Here is a 20,670-nt window from a genome sequence, read left to right on the forward strand (position 1 = left end):
CTATTGTGCTTGGGAAGACTCTCCTCCTATGTATACTTGTGTTTCATATGAATAAAAAAGTGTTTAGAGTTCATTCATGGGTGTTTCTCTCTTGGAGCATGTATTTGATTCAATGATGATATAATTCTCTACTTATGTTTTATTGTGTATTTTCTCGTATGCTTTTATAGAGTTGTGAATATACAAATATCTTATGTTTACAATTGGTTTATTGATATGCTCTAAGCTAAACAAATCTGTCTATTTTCATACAGATTCTAGAGTTTTCTTGCCATTGTCTATTGATTTAATCTATATGAGCTAATGTACTTTGAAGTTTTGTAGAGAACATTTTGGATTGAGTAGCAAGTGTGAGGGGAAGTCTTTAAGAAACCGACCCACTCTTGGCATTGTCTTCAAGGAGCTCCTATCATTATTTGAATCTTATAAGCTTATCTTTCAAAAGTGTTGGTTTTGCAGGGATCCTTTTGACATAGTTTGTGCTTAAGTCAATTATTTCAAGCAAATCTTCATCTTTTACTCTTGTGCTTTCATTTCTTATCTAGCTAATCAAGAGCTTTTCATAAGCTAGACAAGTGATGGGGTCTTTTCCCATCACTTGATTTAGTTTTTGTATATCATTTTGTAGCATTATCACTCACTTACATGCCCTCTTTTCACACTAACTTTGGTTTTAGTTTTGCAGCTCTAACATTTTTCCTTGTAGGTTCTCTCAAGCTCCAAAGATTCATTTCCAAGGAGGTCATGGGCATAAGGAGTGCTTGTGGAAGAAGCTAGGTCGTGCATCACTTTGGAGCTTCTAATTTCTAATTGTAATGCCTCTTCTTCTCTCTTGAGGCTCCCATTCTTGTGGGGAATTCATTGTTATTCAAAGAGCTATTATTGTATTGTTCCCATCAACCTTTTGGGCAGCCCTCTAAGAGGCCCTAACCATCATTGTAAACCATAATAACAAAATTTCTCTTTTGTTGGAGCGTGCGTTTTACCCATTGGCATCCATATCTCTCCACTTTGGGATAAAACTTGTGGTTGGAATGACTTGTTGGCTCTAACATTTCCATTTTTTTTACAACATATCACATGCATGCTTTAAATTGGTAATTAACATAGCCACACATCTCATTTACTTTCTTCAAGTTTGCTAAAGTTCTTTAAACTTGCACCATTTACAATTGTTGCTACAAGTCTCAAATTTACAGTTTCCTTCACAAAACAATTTACTCTCACTTTGTGTGAGCATCTTCATTATTACAATTGTTGCTACAAGTCTCAAATTTACATTTTCCTTCACAAAACAATTTACTCTCACTTTGTGCAAGCATCTTCATTATTTTTTTTAGCAAACTTTGACATACTTGGCTTGGCTATTGTCTAAATCATTCATGCTTTATGGTTGTGCCACATTTCCATTTTGAGTATATTTGGAGCATTGTGTATTGTGCAATTTTATCTTTCAAGGCAATCATTTACTTTCATGTCAAGCAAGTTGTCTTTCATTTTCTCAAGTTAAGAGTTTCTTTTGCAAAGCTATTGTGCACATCAAATTTCATACCTCACTATTCAAGCATTTGCAAGCTACTTTGGGAAATCTTACATGCATTACTAAAATTAACTTCCAGCTTAAGTTGGTTGTATAGACATATAGGGACCCTCCACCTCTATTGACTCCTCATTGTGAGGTGCAAATTTTTGAGCAAGGGTGAGGTCTGAGGATTGGAGTTTAATTGAAATCTTGTTTTTAGAATTTAGCTAATAAAATAAACCAAGAGCACAATTACATCACCATTTTACTTTACTTGCAATTTCCTATTTTGCTATTTTGATGTGTTTTGAATTTCATTTGCAAATATCAATTTTTTATTTCAAGAAGCATTTATGATGCAAGTATTGTGAATCTTTTACTTTTCCAACAATTTAATTTTCTTGTACTTGGAATATTGTTCATTGGTGCAATTCGATTTCATGTTATTTCTTTGATGATCATTATGCTCGTGAGTAATTGGTGTATCTTGTTATTTGGGGCATTCACTTCCAAACTACTATTTCCTTTATAGTTGCAATTGATGTTCATATGCTTGTCTTGGTCTAACATTTGAATTGTCTATCATTTGTATCTTGATTTCAATTTGACCAAGCTATTGTTATTTACTTGAAGGCACTAGTCTATATTTCGAATATATTTCAATTTTGCTTGTTTATTCATATGCTTGTTTATTTCTTGGAAACAGGATATTTTTTATAAGCATTATTAACTTTAACTACATCTCCTAGAAATCTCACATCACCCTTTAACTTAACTTTTCATTTAGCGACCACCCCCCTTAGCTAACCTAGGAGATAGCTTAGACAGAGAGAGTTGGGAATAGGTGACAATCCCAACTCTTTGTTCTTGCTGCCAACCCGCCAACCATACCTTGTGGGGTTAAAGGCTTTTCTTACTAACTGGTAGGGGTAGGCGGCAAGCATAACATCTTTGGCACCGTTCTCGGGGACAAGTCTTCTTGTACTTTGGAAATCCACTAACTTTTTGTTTTTGCATGTTGGATTTCAGAGTTAGATTCATGTTCAAGTGGCAAATCCACTTATTTCATTTTCTACAAAGATTTCTGCTTGAAGCCTTCTTCTCGTAGACTTCTTGCTAATCTTGGACAGGAGCCTCCCTTCGGTATCCATTTGCTCTTTTAGGGTCAAGTGAACATGACATCATGAACGATTTGCTCGCCCCTTGTGATTTTACTAACATTCCAGGCTATATGGTCGAGCCGCATCACATTCATTGGATTGTTGTCAAGAATCTCTTGAGATGTCTCCAGGGCACAATCTACTATGGACTGGGATACACTGTTGGGGATTTGAGACTACATGGATATTCAGATGTTAATTGGGCTGGCAGTGTGGTGGATCGTAACAGCACGTCTGGGTGTTGCTTCTCTTTGGGGTTGCTTCTATATCTTGGATGAGTAGGACGCGGAAATCGGTTGCACTAAGCACCGTCGAGGACGAATACATTGTTGCGAGTATGGCCAATTATGAAGCACTCTCGTTGAGGAAGCTCTTCAGTGAGTTATTTGAACACGTGCTAGATACGACCATGATATTTTGCGACAACTAGAGTGGGATTCGTTTATCATAGAATCCCATTTTTACATCTGCTCCAAGCATATTGATATTAGGTACCACTTTATCTAAGATAGGGTGCAACGAGGAGCAGTTAGGCTCCAACACATTAGGACAGATGAGCAGGTTGCAAACATTCTCACAAATCATCTCGGGAAGGTCAAATAATTAACCTTCCACGAGAGATTTGGAGTCGTGGAACAACCCCCTTATGAGGGTCCCATATGAGTTGGACACAGAACTGTGGGAGCTCCTAAAGGCATGGGGTACTTCTTGGAGCTAGCTATAAGCGACCATACGGTGAGTGGTTCACATTCCCCTAGTGCCATGTTGGATATAGGGTAAGTGGTTCACCTTCCCCTATGATACCCCATTATGGTTGACATGTGTGTAGGGAGAGTGGTTCACCTTCCCCTACCCGGACACATAGATGCAGGGTGAGTGGTTCACCTTCCCCTACCCAGACACATACATGCAGGGTGAGTGGTTCACCTTCCCCTACGATTGACATATGCATAGGATGAGTGGTTCACCTTCTCCTATGGCATATGAGCAAAATGAGTGGTTCACCTTCTCAGCACCAATCTGCCCCAGAAACCCCAGCATTTGCCCAATCTGGACTGCGCCAGCCTCTCCTAGCCCAACGTTGGCCCTGCGTTAGCATATCTTAGCCTGCATCAGCCCCAGGAGGCCCTACATCAGCTCTTTGAGCCTCTGCGTCAGCTATGTTGGCCTCTCTGGTGCTCTGCGCAGCACTTAGCTGCCTCTGTGTGGCCCTAAGTGAGCACAAGTTGCTCCTGCTATCTCTTTCTCTGGTTGTTCTGCTGCTCTCCCGCCACTATCTCTACCTCTCTGTCTCTCCGTACTCAATGCCCTTCAGCTGCTCTCTGATCACTGATTCTATCTCTATTAGCAAACCCCGCTCTAAAGAATAGAATGATTGATCACTCTGGTGTGTTCTCCAAGTGACCCTCAAACCTCCTATTATACTTTTTCTGTTGACATATCAACGACCGAGATTAAGTCCCTAATCAACGGCTAAGATCAAATCTGGTTTGCTCCATGTCTTTTGGACGATTCTAACACAGATTCGTATTAAAACACATTAATATTTTATTTTTCCTAAGTTTAGACTTAGGGACTCCATTAAAATATTAATTATTTTAATATCTCCTTATTTGTTTAGAATCTGCCCAAACCCTTTCTAGGTATTGGAGATCTCATGTGCCCCAACCTCTCTACCAAATTTCATGGCTAAAGCACATCCGATGCTACCCCAAATCAACACTCCCTCTTGGCGAGGATTGTGCTCTAGCAATACTCCTCACTGAGTATTACTCTAATCATCCGGCACCGGTACCTGTGTTGACACTAGGCCTTCCTGCCCAACATCCTCTGCATTGCTGCATCCTATACTGCTACCCATGGTTCTACCACTGCCACTGCCACTGCTGCATCTGTACGACAACTCCCTCTGCATCCGTGTTGTTTTTGGTCTTTTCTCCCAGCACTGCATCCGCACTACACCTCCTCTCATCAAGTTGCATCATGCTGCCCACTGCTGCACTACAACTCAGTTACTGAGAAGTAACTGATCTCCCAATCTGACCTCCCTGTTGAGCTAGAGACACCCACTGATGTTGAAGCTTCCTTTGCCACTGGCAAGTGCTTCGTCTCCGACCTCTGAGCTGCTGCAACAACCCCCTGCATCTCGCACCGTTACACACCTCTCTGTGCCATCCTGCACTGGTGCAGCACTCCTGCGCCTCTCGCACTACTGCAGTCTGCTAGCCTCGCGCTGTCTCGTGACTCCTACACTGTAGCTCTCTCTATCACTCCATCCGCATTCGTCTCTACCTAACTCAACCAGTCTTGCTACTCCTCGTCGGGGCTCCCGTAGCAAGGTCTAATCCAAGAGGCTGGGTACCTCAAGGATCCTGTCCCTTATCGCCTATAGTCCTCCTGACTACAGCTCGATGTCTCTCCACTTCAACTCAAGTGGCGTGTGTGCACTCATGGAACAGTCATCATCTATCTCCACTTCCTTCTCTGCCCGTGTTGGCGCTGCCTTAGTCTCAGAAGACTCTCCCTTACTCTTCTTCCTTGGACACTGGGTCGCATAATGACCCAACTCCCCACAGTGGAAGCACTTGATCTTGGAGAGATCTTTCTTCTTCTAAACAATACAGACAACAGACAACAATACAGACTGTAGCTCCCGACAAATGGCATCACAGCCTCTCATACATGAAGACAGGATGGACTGCATGCTTGCTACAACTATGTCAAAATGATGTTTCCTAATGCTGAAGAAGCATTGGAAACTTTGTAGGATCAAACCGTCATGGTCCAGATCAAACATGATCTCATAACTCCTAGTCATGGCTATGCCTCCTAAAATCTCAAGCTTCATCCCAAAGGTAGAGCCCTGCATTGTTGTCCAAGTCTTAGAAGGTTTCTATTAGCAGTCTGAAAACTTTCCTCATAACATCATTATTGTAAGGAGCTATGGGGGCGGTCAGTCTCATGATGTTACTGAGACAAGATGCAACTGGAAGTCTAACCCATTCACAAGGTTCCTCCAAGAACTTGTCTTGTATGACTCGGACTGGGCCGAGTTGGTCGGGTTGTTACCGAGCCAACCGAGTCAGTATCCAACTCGGTTGGCTCCGTAACAACCCGGTCAGCCAGTCTGAGTCACCCACCGAGTCGACCCAGTCAACCTATAACTCGGATTGACTCGGCTGTTTTTTAAAATAGTGGTCTCAATAGAGTTGTGGCCTCAGCAAAGAATGCAATCAAGGTTGCGGCAAGGGTTAGAGGAGGCTCAACTAGGCCTTGAAAGCCTAAAAAATTATGAAACCCCTACAATCACCAAAGGTACGTTAGAAAACACAAAAATTTGATCTTGAAATCCCAAAATATTACCTTGTTGGGCGTGCAGCCCTCCTTTTTGGTTGTGCATTGAGGCTCTAGGGCCTTAGTAAGCTAGATCAAGGCCTCTAGGGCTTAATTCAGCTCTCCTCTTGTTGAAGAATTTGTCTAAAATGCTATATATCTTGCCTCGGAGGAGAAAATCCTTGAAACCCTAGCCCTAGGGCTAGTTCCTCCACAATAAATTTCGATCTTCTCTGTTGGCTTGAGAATTTTCCTACACAAAATTAAAAGAAAATTTCCTAAAACCCCGATATATACAAAAATAGTAAAACCCCAAAACCCCTTTAACTATACAAAATTAAGAGAAAAATAAAAAAACAAGGGTTAGATTTACTTTACAAATGTTTACAATGTTTACAAATTAAATTTGTGAGCTCTTATTAGCAAAATAATTATTTTTTAGCCCAACATCAAAATAAAAAATAAAAAATAAAAGTTGGCAATTTTGAAATAAAATTTTTGGATGGATAATTTCTTAAGATAGCCAAGCCAAAACCCTCCTACAAAATAATTTACCAAAATGAAAACTTAGAGCCCAAAAAAAGTTTGTTCTTCCCTACAGTCTGTGAACTTGAAGCCTAAGGGCTAGCGTACCTGTAAATCTCTATAATTTTCTCAAGGACAAATTGTTAAATCATATGGTGAATCAGATCACCTAACATAGCATGTACCAATAGAATGTTCTTATCACCGACAAATGAAATCACAATTTATTATAAAAAATATTCAGCACAATATATACTATAGATCAGCAGAAGAAGAATACCATGAACTGAACCCCAAAGTCTTTCTATTATGACAAAAAAAGTTCCCAGTAGAGTTGTAGCCCAGTACAAAAGAAAAACACCTCATCCAAAAGATTTTCAATAGAAGAAAAATGACTTCTTTATACAGAGCAACCCCTCCAAGTAGAAAATAACGGCTAGTTGGTTTGATCCCGGTCAAAATAATCTTGACCGTTGAAAATAACTTCATCATCTTTTAATTTCCACCATCAAATTTTTTATTTTGAGGAAAAATTCGAATTTTTTTAAAACACACTTTAATTAATCCAAAAAATAATATTTTTGGATTTATTTCCTCCAAAATTAGACTTTGACTTAACCACCAAGGTCCAAGGGCTCAAATTTTCTTAAAATATCCATTTTTCCCTTGGTGGGGTAACTCCAAAAATTGACTTCTCTTTGACCCACGAATTTTAAATTATTTTCCACTTGGATAGAAATTAATTTCTCTATAATTATTTTTTAACTCAAAATTAATTAATGTTCTAACTTAGGATTTTTATTTAATTTAGCTAGAAAAAATAATTAATTGGCACTAGAGGGGATTGAGTTTTTCCACCCTCAAACATTTTAGCCATGGTGTATAAAGATGAAGGACCATGCACTAGAATATTTTTTTACATCAGATTATTACAATATCAACCCTTGAAAGGGAAAAACGCATTTAGACTCATACCCTCAACAACTTACTCAATTCTGCGACAGAATATGATTTAGTATAGACCAAGTGGTTACTGGTTTGTAATAAAATAATTTAGTCAAATGTGCGTAAATTATTTCCATATACACTTTTACAAAGACTCGATATAACACTAGGACTCACCTAAGATCTTGTCAAGAAATTCCACCCTAGCTTTAGGATTTACGCTGGAAGAAAAACTTTGTCGATTATCCATGTTTAGAAACACACATAATTCAGCAAGGTTAAAAAATTTCTAAGATGAAATTGGTTGCCAACATCAGAGGCTTACCTAGGTGTTGTTACATAATTAAACGGTCATACTAGCATCATTTACAATGCAACTTGCAGAAATTCAGTTTACATGATAAAATTGTGTTGGCTGATGACTTCGAACTTTGAAAAAATTTCTTTGTGTCATTGCATTCTGTTTCCTTGGACTTGTTGACAAAGTGTGGTCAAGTACTACTTAGATGACAAGAGGCCACTTGGTACATCAAGGGAGTACCTGAAGCGGGGGATATGGTCTAGAGAGATGGAAATGAAATGGAGAAGTCGAGAAGCCTTTGAGAACCAATAACAGACCCAACCTAAGGGGCCAGCCCAGGAAATGGCCTAAAACCTATGTTGCCATGAAACGTGGGTTCGGGGATGGGGACGGAGAGGGGAACGGGAACGGGGACGGCATTTTTGGAAACAGAGTGCGTGGGTTCGTCGGGTAATATAATAATATTAAATTTTAATAATTATATTTTATAAATTATAAATTTATAATTAATAATATATATGAAATTTGAATTTGTATATTTTTTCAACTTTAAACAAGAAAACTTTAATGATAATCATTTAAACATGCACATCATTGAACATTCAACATTGACATTGAAATTTCAAAATTTATCACCAAAAAACTGTTCATTGTTTACATATTAACATGAATCATGATATATGTCCATTGTCATACTACATTCAAAATTTGCCTTAAAGCATCTTCAAACATGAACTAGGAAATTTTAAAATACTAACAGTGAAATATATGCTGCCAGCAGCCATAATTTATACTTTAATGTAGCCACAAGCCTAAAAAAAAGCCACAGAATTTATATGTTAATGTAATGATTCAATTTTTCAAAAATTAAAATATATATACTACGAACTGTTTTTCCTGAACAAATTCTGAACCATTTAATTGGATTTTGTTGATCCATGGTGAAATTACATTGCAAGGGCAAGCAACAACATTGTTAGAGGGTAGATAAGGAACTGGCCTGAATGTTGTGCAGATGATTGAGTTGAAATACATTCTCACTGAACGGTTTATATTGTAAAGAATAGCACAGAGCTATATTCAGTGTATGAATGCATTTATGTAATGCCATTCATTAATGCAAAAAATGATGAAGATTTTCTGCGCTTTATTAATCTAATTGCAAGTATTTCAGGTTAAAAGAATCGAAACATATACTTCTCATATTATAGTATATAGTATAAAAAATTAAAAATTTAACAAGTCTGGGCTGAGTAGAGGTAAGTTTGTGGCATTGTCATCTCTGTTTAGGGCTTCGGTTGGGTACAGGAGTCTGCATAGGGAGGCCGAGGTCTGTTCCTTAGTGAACAGTGGGCTGTTTTGTGTAAACAGTGGCATGAATCAAGCCCTACAGCTCAGCATTTGACAACAACAAGGAGGAGGGACTATGCCGCAGCTGTAGGAGGCGAATTGAGTGTATAAAAGTGGACTGACAGTTCTGGCTCATGTTCCAGACAGTCCGAAACAGCAAGAAATTGTGATATTCATTCCGGCAAGCCTTTAAAAGCACTGTATGAGCTGTCACGTTATTGTAATTTTTCTTAATGCAGTTGAGCCCCTGTGGGTGTTCACTGTTCGAATGTGTAATATAATGCACCTATATTTTTCACACACGGGTCTTGTGAAAGTTTTTCATGGAATAATAAAATTGAAAACGAAAACTTGTAAATACCACTGCCGTTGAAGCTACTCTATCCACTACCGCTGAAGCTGCCCACTGCTGCTGAAGCTGCCCACTGCCGCCGGAAATGGTAAACGGGGACGGCTCAAGCCTCAACCAAATGAAAAAAAGTTAAATGAAATCACGTATCAGATATTTCATATTTGCTTGTGTGCGTTCATAGAGAGTTAAAGTCTTAAAGATTTAGGGTTTTTAAAGTTTTTTACATTTGTTATAAGTTAAAACTTAATAAGAAAATAATTTTAAGTTTTTAAATTTATTTTTTTTATATCTTTTTTTTTTTAATTTCAATAATAAAAATTATTTGAAAATTAAATTTTTAATATAGTTTTTTTTATGAAGAACCCAAAGAACCCAACCCGAAGAACCCAAAGAACTCAAAGAACCCAAGAACCCATTAAAGGAAAAGAACCCAATTTTTTTTTGAAGAACCCGGTTCTTCTAGGTTCTTCTAGGAAGAACCCGTACCCGAATCCAGTACTTGGGTGCGGGAACCCGGGATGGGTTCGAGAACTCCACCCCCGGGTGCGGGAACCCGTGCAACATAGCCTAAAACAATCAAAATGCTAGGGAGGGATATTGATCTCTCTCAGAGGTAGAGTCACCAGATATCCAAACTCTTTGAAGGAACAGGACCAGTTAGAAGAGGGCCTCCAATGTTAAATTATGGGCCCCAAATTCCACCTGAACAATGGGATGGGAAATCACCCATTTGCACCAAATGACGCATCTAAGGAACATGTCTTGAATATAGACCAAACACCCAACAACAGAAATTAATAAATAACAAAAACAACAATGGACAAGAACTCACCTTGGAGTTTTAACAACATGATACTTTAAAACCTTTGCTTTACATCCATCATCTGCAATTTCATCTGGAAATAGTTTGGAGAGTTCCTTAAGCGTAGCTTCAAGAATGTCCTCATCACTGCGACCAATCCATTCTTGTGCAGGTGCAAATACAAGCTCCAGCATTGATCGATTTGGATCATAATATTCCTATATGTAGAACACAAATATGCCATAAGAAACAGTGACAGTCAATCAAATATAGGGTAACTAATCAATGCATTCCTGCTGTATTTAACGAATCAAGTAAAACCAATAATAGCATCAATTAAATAAGTATATTCACGCCAAGCAGATATTTTCTACAGAATTATTTCAGGCTGCATTATCCATCACTCTTATATCCTTATGCAACTTTCATTATCTAGAATCAGATATATGCTTCCTGTCTAGCTTTATTGATGACTCACAGATTCCATGGCACATATTTAGTCCCTTAGTGCAAAACGCTCACAAATATGGAACATAATCTTCACTTGAATTGTTTTGAACACCATAAATTTCAGAGATAATCAGACTTAATTTCTTAGTTGAAAACCAAGTTTTCAGACTTTCAAGGATATATGCCTTATTAAGGCTGTGACACTATATGATAATTATCAACACCAGCACTTTCATTATCCATCTTCTGAATGCTTCTAGCGTATGGTGTTTCTCTCTTTTTTGAATTATTTCATGAAAATCTAACTCAAATGTTATCTATGTTGATACATGCAATGCACCTAGAAAATAAAGATATCACCTAGAAGTTTCATTGGGATAGTGTTCGAGAATATATAATAGTCTGAGTTGCACGAAATGGGGAAACGGGTACGAGTTTCCGAAACAGGCACGGGTACAAAGCGTGACCACCCAAATTTTGGAAACGGGGAAACGCGAATATATATATATATATATATATATATATATATATATATATTAGGATTAGGACATTTAAGAAATATGTGCAATCATAAAGCATATATGATACATTCTAATTTATTACATTATGATAAAATTGTCAATTGTCAATGCATAAACTATAAGTCTCTAAATTTACATCACATTTACTCATGGATGATCACATAATGAAAATAGAAATATCCAAAATCAGCCACGAGAAATTTCTAATTTCTTGTCTCGTGCTTGATTGGGAGTCTTCTCCTACATAGTCGAACGACCTTAGTGCTCTTGATTAAATACAAGTTTCATACCCTACATGCTCTTGATTATTGGGAGTCTCCCCTGCATAGAGGGCTTGGTTCTCTTGATTAAATACAAGTTCCATACCCTAGTACATGATAAAATCCAATGGAAACATTGCAATCCCCCCAATCCTGAAATCCTGAAAAATAGATAAGTCTGCTGGATTTTGAGTTAGATCTAAAATTCTACTTTCTCCATATGAAATCCAATGAGGGCGAAACCACTCTCAAACATCCTGATTCATTTCATGGTAATGTTAAAAATTTAAGTAGAAGGATGAAAATAAAAATAAAGGAGAATACCACTTTTAAGAATTTAACATTACCATGAAGTTCATTTTAATAACCTAATTAAAATAAAGGAGAATATCACTTTTACTTTAAGAATTTAACATTACCATGAAGTTCATTTTAATAACCTAATTAAAAATTAGAAGACAAAATAATTAAAAAAAAAAAGTCAAATTGCATGTGGAAACGACGTCATACGGCCCAGAAACGCGTTTCCGACCGTACTGGCCACATTTCCACCTCGAGAAACGTGCCAGTACGGTCGGAAACACGTTTCTCGACTGTACCGTACGCGTTTCTGAATTTCCTTTCCGTTTCTTACGGAAACTCCTCCCCTGCCCATGTTTCCTGCAACTTAGATAATAGTCCAATCATGGTTGTTCACATAATATTCAGTTTGAAAAACATGTACAGAACATGTTGATTTGAGGTAGCATCGGATGTGCTCTAGCCATGAAACTTGGTGGAGAGGCTAAAGCACATGAGATCTCCAATAGTCAGAAAGGGTTTGGGCAGATTGTAAACAGTTCTGGAGATATTAAAATAACTAATATTTTTAATGGAGTCCCGAAGTCTAAACTTAGGGAAAATAAAATATTAATGGGAATTAATATGAAACTGTGTTAGAATGGTCCAAAAGACATGGATCAAGCCAGATCTAATCTTAGTCGTTGATTAGGGACTTAATCTCAGCCATTGATATGTCAACCGAACAAGTATAAGAGGAGGCTCGAGGGTCACTTGGAGAATACACCAGAGTGATCAGTCATTCTATTCTCTAGAGCGGGGTTTGCTAACAGAGATAGAATTAGTGATCGAGAGATGCAGCTGAGGGGCATTTGAGTACAGAGAGACAGAGATGCAGAGATAGTGTCGGGAGACCACCGTAGTAGCCAACGAAAGTGACGCAGAGCCAGCCAGGGCTCACGCAGGGGCACGCAAAGGCAACTGGGAGCTGCGCAGAGCCTCAGAGAGGCCAGCGTTGCGACGCATAGGGCCAGAGGGCTGACACAAGGCCTCCCAGGGCTGACGCAGACCCATCCGGGGTGACGCAGGGCTAGCGTGAGGCAAAGAGGGGCTAACATAGTCGAGAGAGAGGTTGACGCTGGGGTTTCTGGAGCAGATTGGTGCTGAGTAGCTGCCGAAAGGATTATCCGAGGTTTCAACCAGGAGATTTGGCAGAAACTGAGAGGTATTACTACCAAGGAAATTCTCTATTGGGTAGGCCAATTTTAGCACCCAAATTGTACTCTGATATTGCTTAATAAGAAAACCCTCAGATAGTTGCACCGGTTTTCCCATATTGGGTTTTTTCGGGGACATTAGTCCAAAAACAATGGTGTCAAATGGTGTGTTTGTTTATGTTTCTTTTAGTTGTTGATCTGTGATATGTTGAGCATGCACTAGTGTTTATTTTCAGTATTTACATTGTAAATAACTTGTTAAGGAAAATAACAAGTAGGTAGAAATAAATCAGATAAAGTGCATGGAGGGTTTCTAACAAAGTAAACTTAGAAACTTCAACATGGTATCAGAGCGTGATTGCAGATCATAGGAGGACTAAATGACATCAACCAAGCGTAGCAATAGCAGCAGAAAACAGCGGTCCCAAGGTGACAAAAATTGTTTCTAACAGAGCAACAACAAGGAAGGGTGACGCAGTGCCTGCATCATCAAGGGTGAGCTGGGAAGAGGCAGCGCAGAGGCTAAGGAAGGCAAAAGAAGCCTCACGCAGAGCCACGCAATAGTTGGGAGGGTTGATGCAGTTGGTTGAGGAGGCTAACTTGTTGGTGTCGGGATTGCGCAAAGCCTAGGAGCTCTCACCCTCAAGTTGTTTGGGTTTAGAAGGTTGCGGGAATATTGTAGAGTGGAGTTGGTGAGGTACTGTAGTCAGAACAGCACCTAACAGAGCAAGACTAGAGGAGTTGCTACCGAGGGTTTCCAGCCGAGGAACCCAGATCAGTGGTGCGGTTGCAAAAGACGATCAGAGTAGGGAGCATCTCGACAACGGCAGAAGGATTTCTAGGAGGGAAATCAGGGCTCAGAGGGAGTCCAGAAGAGAACTTCCAGACGTGAAGTAGAGACTCAAAGGAGTCGAACAGAGAAATTCCAAGAGGGAAGTAGAGGAGCATCATGGCACTACACGGAGTAAGAGACTAGGATAGACTGGACGGAGCATCGAACTTCGCAGTCTGGAAGGCCAGAATCTTATCCATACTTGACAGGAATCGTGTCAAGAACTTCGCCTTGAAGGTAATAGCTATCCCAATCGACCCCAATGATAATGACAAGTACGAGGAGGCGATGGCGAGGGCCAAGAGTATTATCCTTGACGGGGTCAAGGATCATATAGTACCACACATAGCCGAGAAGGAAACGAAATTTGAGATGTGGGAGGCTCTCAAGAAGTTGTACCAGCATACTTCTGTGCAGAGAAAAATGTTGCTTGAGAATCAGTTGAGGTCATATCAGATGAAGAAGGGAGAATTGATTGACACCTTCCTCGGAGGACTGAATGAGATCCGAGATCAGTTGACTGCTATAGAGGCGACATCGGATCAGGAGTTGATGGTGAGGACAACCCTGAATGTTGTCTCAGAATACTGGGAGGTGTTTGTCCAGAGTATACTGGGCAGAGGGACTCTCCCACCTTGGGACGAGATGTGGGCAGCTCTTCGCCAGGAAGAGATCAGACGGTAGTTGAAGACGGGTAGCAGTAGCAAGGGGATCAAAGTCAAGCAGGAGGAGGAAGATGTGGCCCTAGCATCTGAGGGAAAGCAAGAGAAGCGGAAGAAGAAAGATCTCTCCAAGATCAAGTGTTTCCATAGTGGCGAGCTGGGTCATTATGCGACCCTGTGTCCAAGGAAGAGGAGTAAGGGAGAGTCTTTCGAGACTAAGGCAGTGCCACAGAGAAGGAAGTTTTGACAATGATGACTGTGCCTTGAGTGCACACACACCACTTGAGCGGAAGTGGGGGGACATTGAGTTGTAGTCAGGCGGCCAATAGGGGATGAGGGGCAGGATCCTTGAGGTACCCAGCCTCTTGGATTAGACCTTGCTACGGGAGCCCCAAAGAGGAGTAGCAGGATTGGTTGATGTGGGTAGATATGGTTGTGGATGAAGCAGCAGAGAGAGCTACAGTGCAGGAGTCCCGAGACAGCGTGAGGCTAGCAGGCTGCAGTAGTGCGAGAGGCACAAGAGTGTTGCACCAGTGCAGGATGGCACAGAGAGGTGTGCAACAGTGCGAGATGTAGGGAGTTGTTGCAGCAACGCAGAGGTCAGAGAGGGAGCACTTGTCAGCGACAAAGGGAGCTTCAACATCAGTGGGTGTTTCTAGCCCAACAGGGAGGTCAGATTGGGAGATCAATTACTTACTTCTCAGTAACTGAGTTGCAGTGCAGCAGTGGGCAGCATGATTCAACATGATGAGAGGAAGTGCAGTGCGGATGCAATGTTGAGAGAAAGGACTAGCAGCAGCACGGATGCAGAGGGAGTTGTCGAACGATGCAGCAGTGGCAGTGTCAGAACCATGGGCAGCAGTACAAGATGCAGCAGTGCAAAGGATGTTGAGTAGGAAGGCCTAGCATCAGCACAGGTACCGATGCCGGATGATCAAAGTAATACTCAGTAAGGAGTATTGCTAGAGCACAGTCCTCACTAAGAGGGAGTGTTGATTTGAGGTAGCATCAGATGTGCTCTAGCCATGAAAATTGGTGGAGAGGTTAAAGCACATGACATTTCCAATACTCAGAAAGGGTTTGGGCAGATTCTAAACAATTAAGGAGATATAAAAATAATTAATATTTTTAATGGAGTCCCTAAGTCTAAACTTAGGGAAAATAAACTATTAACGGGAATTAATATGAAACTGTGCTAGAATGGTCCAAAAGACATGGATCAAGCCAGATCTAATCTTAGCTGTTGATTAGGGACTTAATCTCGGTCGTTGATATGTAACTAGGAAAAGTATAAGAGGAGGCTTGAGGGTCACTCGGAGAATACACCAAAGTGATCAGTCATTCTATTCTCTAGAGCGGGGTTTGCTAAGAGACATAGAATTAGTGATCGGGAGATGCAGTTGAGGGGCATTTGAGTACAGAGAGACAGAGAGGCAGAGATAGTGTCGGGAGAGCAGCGCAGTAGCCAAGGAAAGTGACGCAGAGCTAGCCAGGGCTCACGCAAGGCCACGCAGAGGCAGTCGAGAGCTGCGCAGAGCCTCAGAGAGGCTAGCATTGCTGACGCAAAGGGCCAGAGGACTGACGCAGGGCCTCCCAGGGCTAATGCAGACCCATCCGGGGTGACACAGGGCTAGCGTGAGGTAGAGAGGGGCTGACGCAATACAAAGAGAGGCTGACGTTGGGGTTTCTGGGGCAGATTGGTGCTGAGTAGCTGCCGGAAGGATTATCCGGGGTTTTAGCCAAGAGATTTGTCAGAAACTGAGAAGTATTACTGCCAAGGAAATTCTTTGTTGGATAAGCCAATTTCGACACCTAGATTGTACTCTGATATTTCTTAATAAGAAAACCCTCAGATAGTTGCGTCGGTTTTCCCACATTGGATTTTTCCGGGGACATTAGTCCAAAAATAACGCTGTCAAATGGTGTGTTTGTTTCTGTTTCTTTTAGTTGTTGATATGTAATATGTTGAGGATGCAATAGTGTTTATTTTCAGCATTTACATTGTAAATAACTTGTTAAGGAAAATAACAAGTAGGTAGGAATAAATCAGATAAACTGCATGGAGGGTTTCTAACTAAGTAAACTTATAAACTTCAACAGAACACATCCTAGAAGATTATGTTTTCCATACCTGAGAGCTCTTAGTGATCACAAATTCAAGAGGAATGGAATGTGCACACAAAAAAATGGGGAATTTGGAGAGAACTTTTTTTATTAACATATAATTATATTACAAAATCATGTCAAAATTGGAGATTCAAAGGGAAAATTATTTTTTCTATCTTTATGATTTTTCACTTAGTGTCGAAAATGTTGATTTTTCATGATCTTCTAATCTGATAATTACTTTCCAATGATTTCTTCATTAATCCATCTTATCGTTAAGCAATTATACATAAAAAATCTCAACCCATGAAATACAATCCTTATAAGACCTGCGAGTCTTGACGGGTTTTATAGCGAGATGGGTCACTTGCATAGAACCCATAGTTCTTACTCGTACCCGTGAAGACCCCCATTAAACTCGTCTACTCGCATTAAACTTGCATTGAACCTGCATAAGACCCTCATAAGACCCGTGAAGACCCTCAATTTGACATTTTTTCTGATATTACATATTTTAAGTTTTTTTCAATATTTTGTCGAGTCTTATACGAGTCGTTCCCGAATCTTATATAGGTCACCGAGTCAATAACCAGACAAGTCTTATATGAGTACGAATCGTGCAACACTAATCTCAACAATGAAACAATAATGGCAATAGGACTATGAAGGGACATCCAAACACAAGCAACACAAATTTTTACCCAGCGAAAACCCTAGCTAGGGAAAAACCCAACAATCTTTTCTTAGGAGAAATTATTCAATTCATCAAAACTACAATCTAATTTCCCAGTCAAAATTGGCCAGACTGACCACAAAATCCAATAAGTCAAACCTAGTCAAATAGACAACCTTTTTGGCCTCATGCAACTTGGTCAAAGTTTGGTCAAACGGGCCAAATTTCATGCTCTATGTAATGTTCCAAACTAGGAAAAATAGTGCTATGCGAAGCAAACAATAAAAACAACACCGTAAAATTGAAACATTCAGTGCAAACCCATAAAAAGTCCACGAATAACCAACAGCTGAGCCATTTTATTATAATTTGGGAGAAAAGTACAATAATGTGGAAGTGATGCACCTGGGCTTGCCTCAATGGCAAGCATGATCAAGCCTAGGTGGTAATATGTCAAGCCCAGATGGGACAAATAACTACTGCAATGATGCCCTGCGCTACCCTTGTGAAACTATGTTGTATGCTGCAAAGATGTTGTTGGAAACCCCACCTCCAGTGCTCAGAAAATTATGGGAAATCCACAACCGCCAATCCTCATCGATTCTGATGTGTTGTCTCTAGCGCTCAGCCGCCACCTCCCCGGAAACAACTGCACTCTCGTGCCTGTTTTTGCTACCCATTGTTGCCGTTACTGACTCCCACAATGCAATCACCAATGAATCGCACCACGCTGCACAAACCGCGCTACCCCCCAACTGATCAATCACTGATCAGACTGTCACCTTCTCGTCCGCGACAAAGTTGTTGGTAGTCGACCAAATCCATCATTAACACAATCACACTTGCAAGAGCCACACGCTACATTGAAACAACACTCGACCAACACCCACCGGGAGCCCTACCGTTGTCGACCAGAATCCTATCCATCACCAACCAAACCCATCGTTACCCAACAAACGTCATATACTACAGGCATCAACGCCCTGGGCTGCCTCGAGTACTTTAAAAAAATTAAAACAGGTCACACCACTATCGTTTGGGAGAATACAAACACAAGCTATCTGGCTTTCTTAAAATTACATTTATTTACGAAAATGACTATAGGAGTTCATAGGTTAACCATAAATTAAACCTAATTATTCAATTCATCAAAAGTACAATTTGATTTCCCAGTCAAAATTGGTCAAACTAACCACAAAATCCAATAAGTCAAACCTGGTCAAATAAACAACCTTTTCGGCCTCTTGCAACTTGGTCAAAGTTTGGTCAAACAACCCAAATTTCAGGCTCCTATCTAATGTTCCAAACTAGGAAAAATAGTGCTATGCAAAGCAAACAATAAAAACAACACCATAAAATTGAAGCGTTCAGTGCACACCCATAAAAAGTACAGGAATAACCAATAGCTAAGCCATTTTATTATAATCTGGGAGAAAAGTACAATAATGTGGAAGTGGTGCACCTAGGTTTGCCTCAATGGCAAGCGTGATCAAGCCCAGGTGGTAAGATGTCAAGCCAGATGACACAAATAACTACTGCAATGATGCCCTGTGTTGCCCTTGTGAAACTGTGTCGTATGCTGCTAAGACGCGTTGGAAGCCCACCTCCAGTGCTCAGAAAATTACAGGAAATCCACAACCGCCAATCCTCGTCGATTCCGCAGCGATGTCTCTAGCGCTCAGTCACCGCCTCCCTGGCAACAACTGCACTCTCGTACCTGTTGTTGCTACCCATTGTTGTCGTTACTGACTCCCACAACACAGCCGCCAACGAATCGCACCACGCTACACAAACCGCGCTACCCCCTGCCGATCAATCACTGATTAGTCTGTCACCTTCTCGTCCGCAACAAAGTTGCTGGTAGTCAACCAAACCCATCATTAATACAATCACACTTGCAAGAGACGCACACTGCGTTGAAACAACACTCGACCAACACCCACCGAGAGCCCTACCCGTTGTCGACCAAAATCCTATCCATCACCAACCAAACCCGTCGTTACCCAACGGACGTCATACTACAGGCATCAACACCCTAGGCTGCCTCGAGTACTTTAAAAAAATTAAAATAGGTCACACCATTATCGCTTGGGAGAATACAAACACAAGCTATCTGGCTTTCTTAAAATTACATTTATTTACGGACACGACTATAGGAGTTCATAGGTTAAGCATAAATTAAACCTATTTGGAAAAAAAGAGATAATATTATAAAAAGGTGGTGAAAGTCTTTATAAAGACAAAGATTCAAAAAAAAAGTATTATTTTTAACAAAGTACAATCAAAAGATTATACTAAAAACAAAGAACGAGCGTTTAATTTAAAGACAAGGAACCTTAAAATTTTATAAAAAAATTATTGATTAAAAAAAAAGAAGGTATTATAAAAAGTACAAAAGGTATTATTTTAGAAGGAAGGAAATTTATTTGACTTAAAAACAAAAACATTGTATATCACCAAAAGGAAAGGAATTCATAAAGTGGAAAAAATCCATCAAATAAATTAAAAAAAAATACATTTGAAAAGTGAAAGTTGTCCATCAAAAAATTAAAAAAACATTTGAAAAGAGAAACTCGTGAAGTTGTGTGCACAGAAAGATTGTAAGTGATTTAATACTAAGGGTTAAAAGAAATAAATTAAAAGTATTGAAGGACTAATAAAAGTTAAAGGGATTACATTTAAAACCCTAGACCCAACTGAAAAAAGAAAAAAGAAAAAAATGGAGTCTAATTCAGAAGTAAAGGAAGGAAAATTTTCCTATAAAGGTCTTTCAATTGCAAATAGTAGATTAATTTTATTAAAAGGGAATACCCATGGGAAGGAGATGAATATTGTTATCAACACAAGTGACGAGAAAAATGACATCAATGTTAATTTGGCAAATCAACTATTAATTTAAGAGTCAAGCATAGGAGAAAGAAAAATATTTTTGGTGAAAAAGAGTATGAAATTAATGATTTACAAGTAATAATTGACCACTATGAATGTGTCTCTCAATTTCGTGTCATCACTATGTTTAACCCAAAGATTGACATCTTTTTTGGTCAACCTTAGTTTAAAGAATTGGGTACATTCATGTTAAACTTAGAAAAAAAGATTTTGATGTTTCCTTATAAGAAGAAGATGATCACTTTTCAAAACATGACAATGAAATCAGAACTAATAATGCCTTCATCAAAAGAATTTAAGGATATTTCAAAATTGATGCTACAAGAGAGTCAAGAAACAATGTTAGAAAACCAAAAGGAGTTTGAAGAAGTCATATCTAACCAAAAAAGAAGAAAATCCATGCTTGAAGGATCATAATCAAAAGCTACTTGCGCATGTCAAAAAGTGTAAAACTAAGAAGCACAAATTAGAACAAGAAAAGGAAGGTTCCG

General features: G+C 39.6%; 1 protein-coding gene across 11 annotated transcripts in view; it reads right to left on the reverse strand.

The window, feature by feature from the left end:
• Window positions 1-20,670, reverse strand: part of LOC149168301 (15-cis-phytoene desaturase, chloroplastic/chromoplastic-like) — a 300,807-nt gene that overhangs the window by 52,335 nt on the left and 227,802 nt on the right. For 7 of the 11 annotated variants that reach the window (XM_089428225.1, XM_089428224.1, XM_089428226.1 and 4 more), the window contains one exon: window positions 10,321-10,508. The exons of the other annotated variants lie outside the window; for them this stretch is intronic. In XM_089428225.1, the coding sequence (XP_089284351.1) occupies window positions 10,321-10,508 (188 nt within the window). The remainder of the gene's footprint in view (window positions 1-10,320; window positions 10,509-20,670) is intronic. 11 annotated transcript variants of the gene reach the window in all.

This window comes from Pinus tabuliformis, chromosome 4_2 (genome assembly GCF_031772625.1).
Source record: "Pinus tabuliformis cultivar Carrire ecotype Pingquan chromosome 4_2, CPIR1, whole genome shotgun sequence".
NCBI lineage: Eukaryota > Viridiplantae > Streptophyta > Pinopsida > Pinales > Pinaceae > Pinus > Pinus tabuliformis.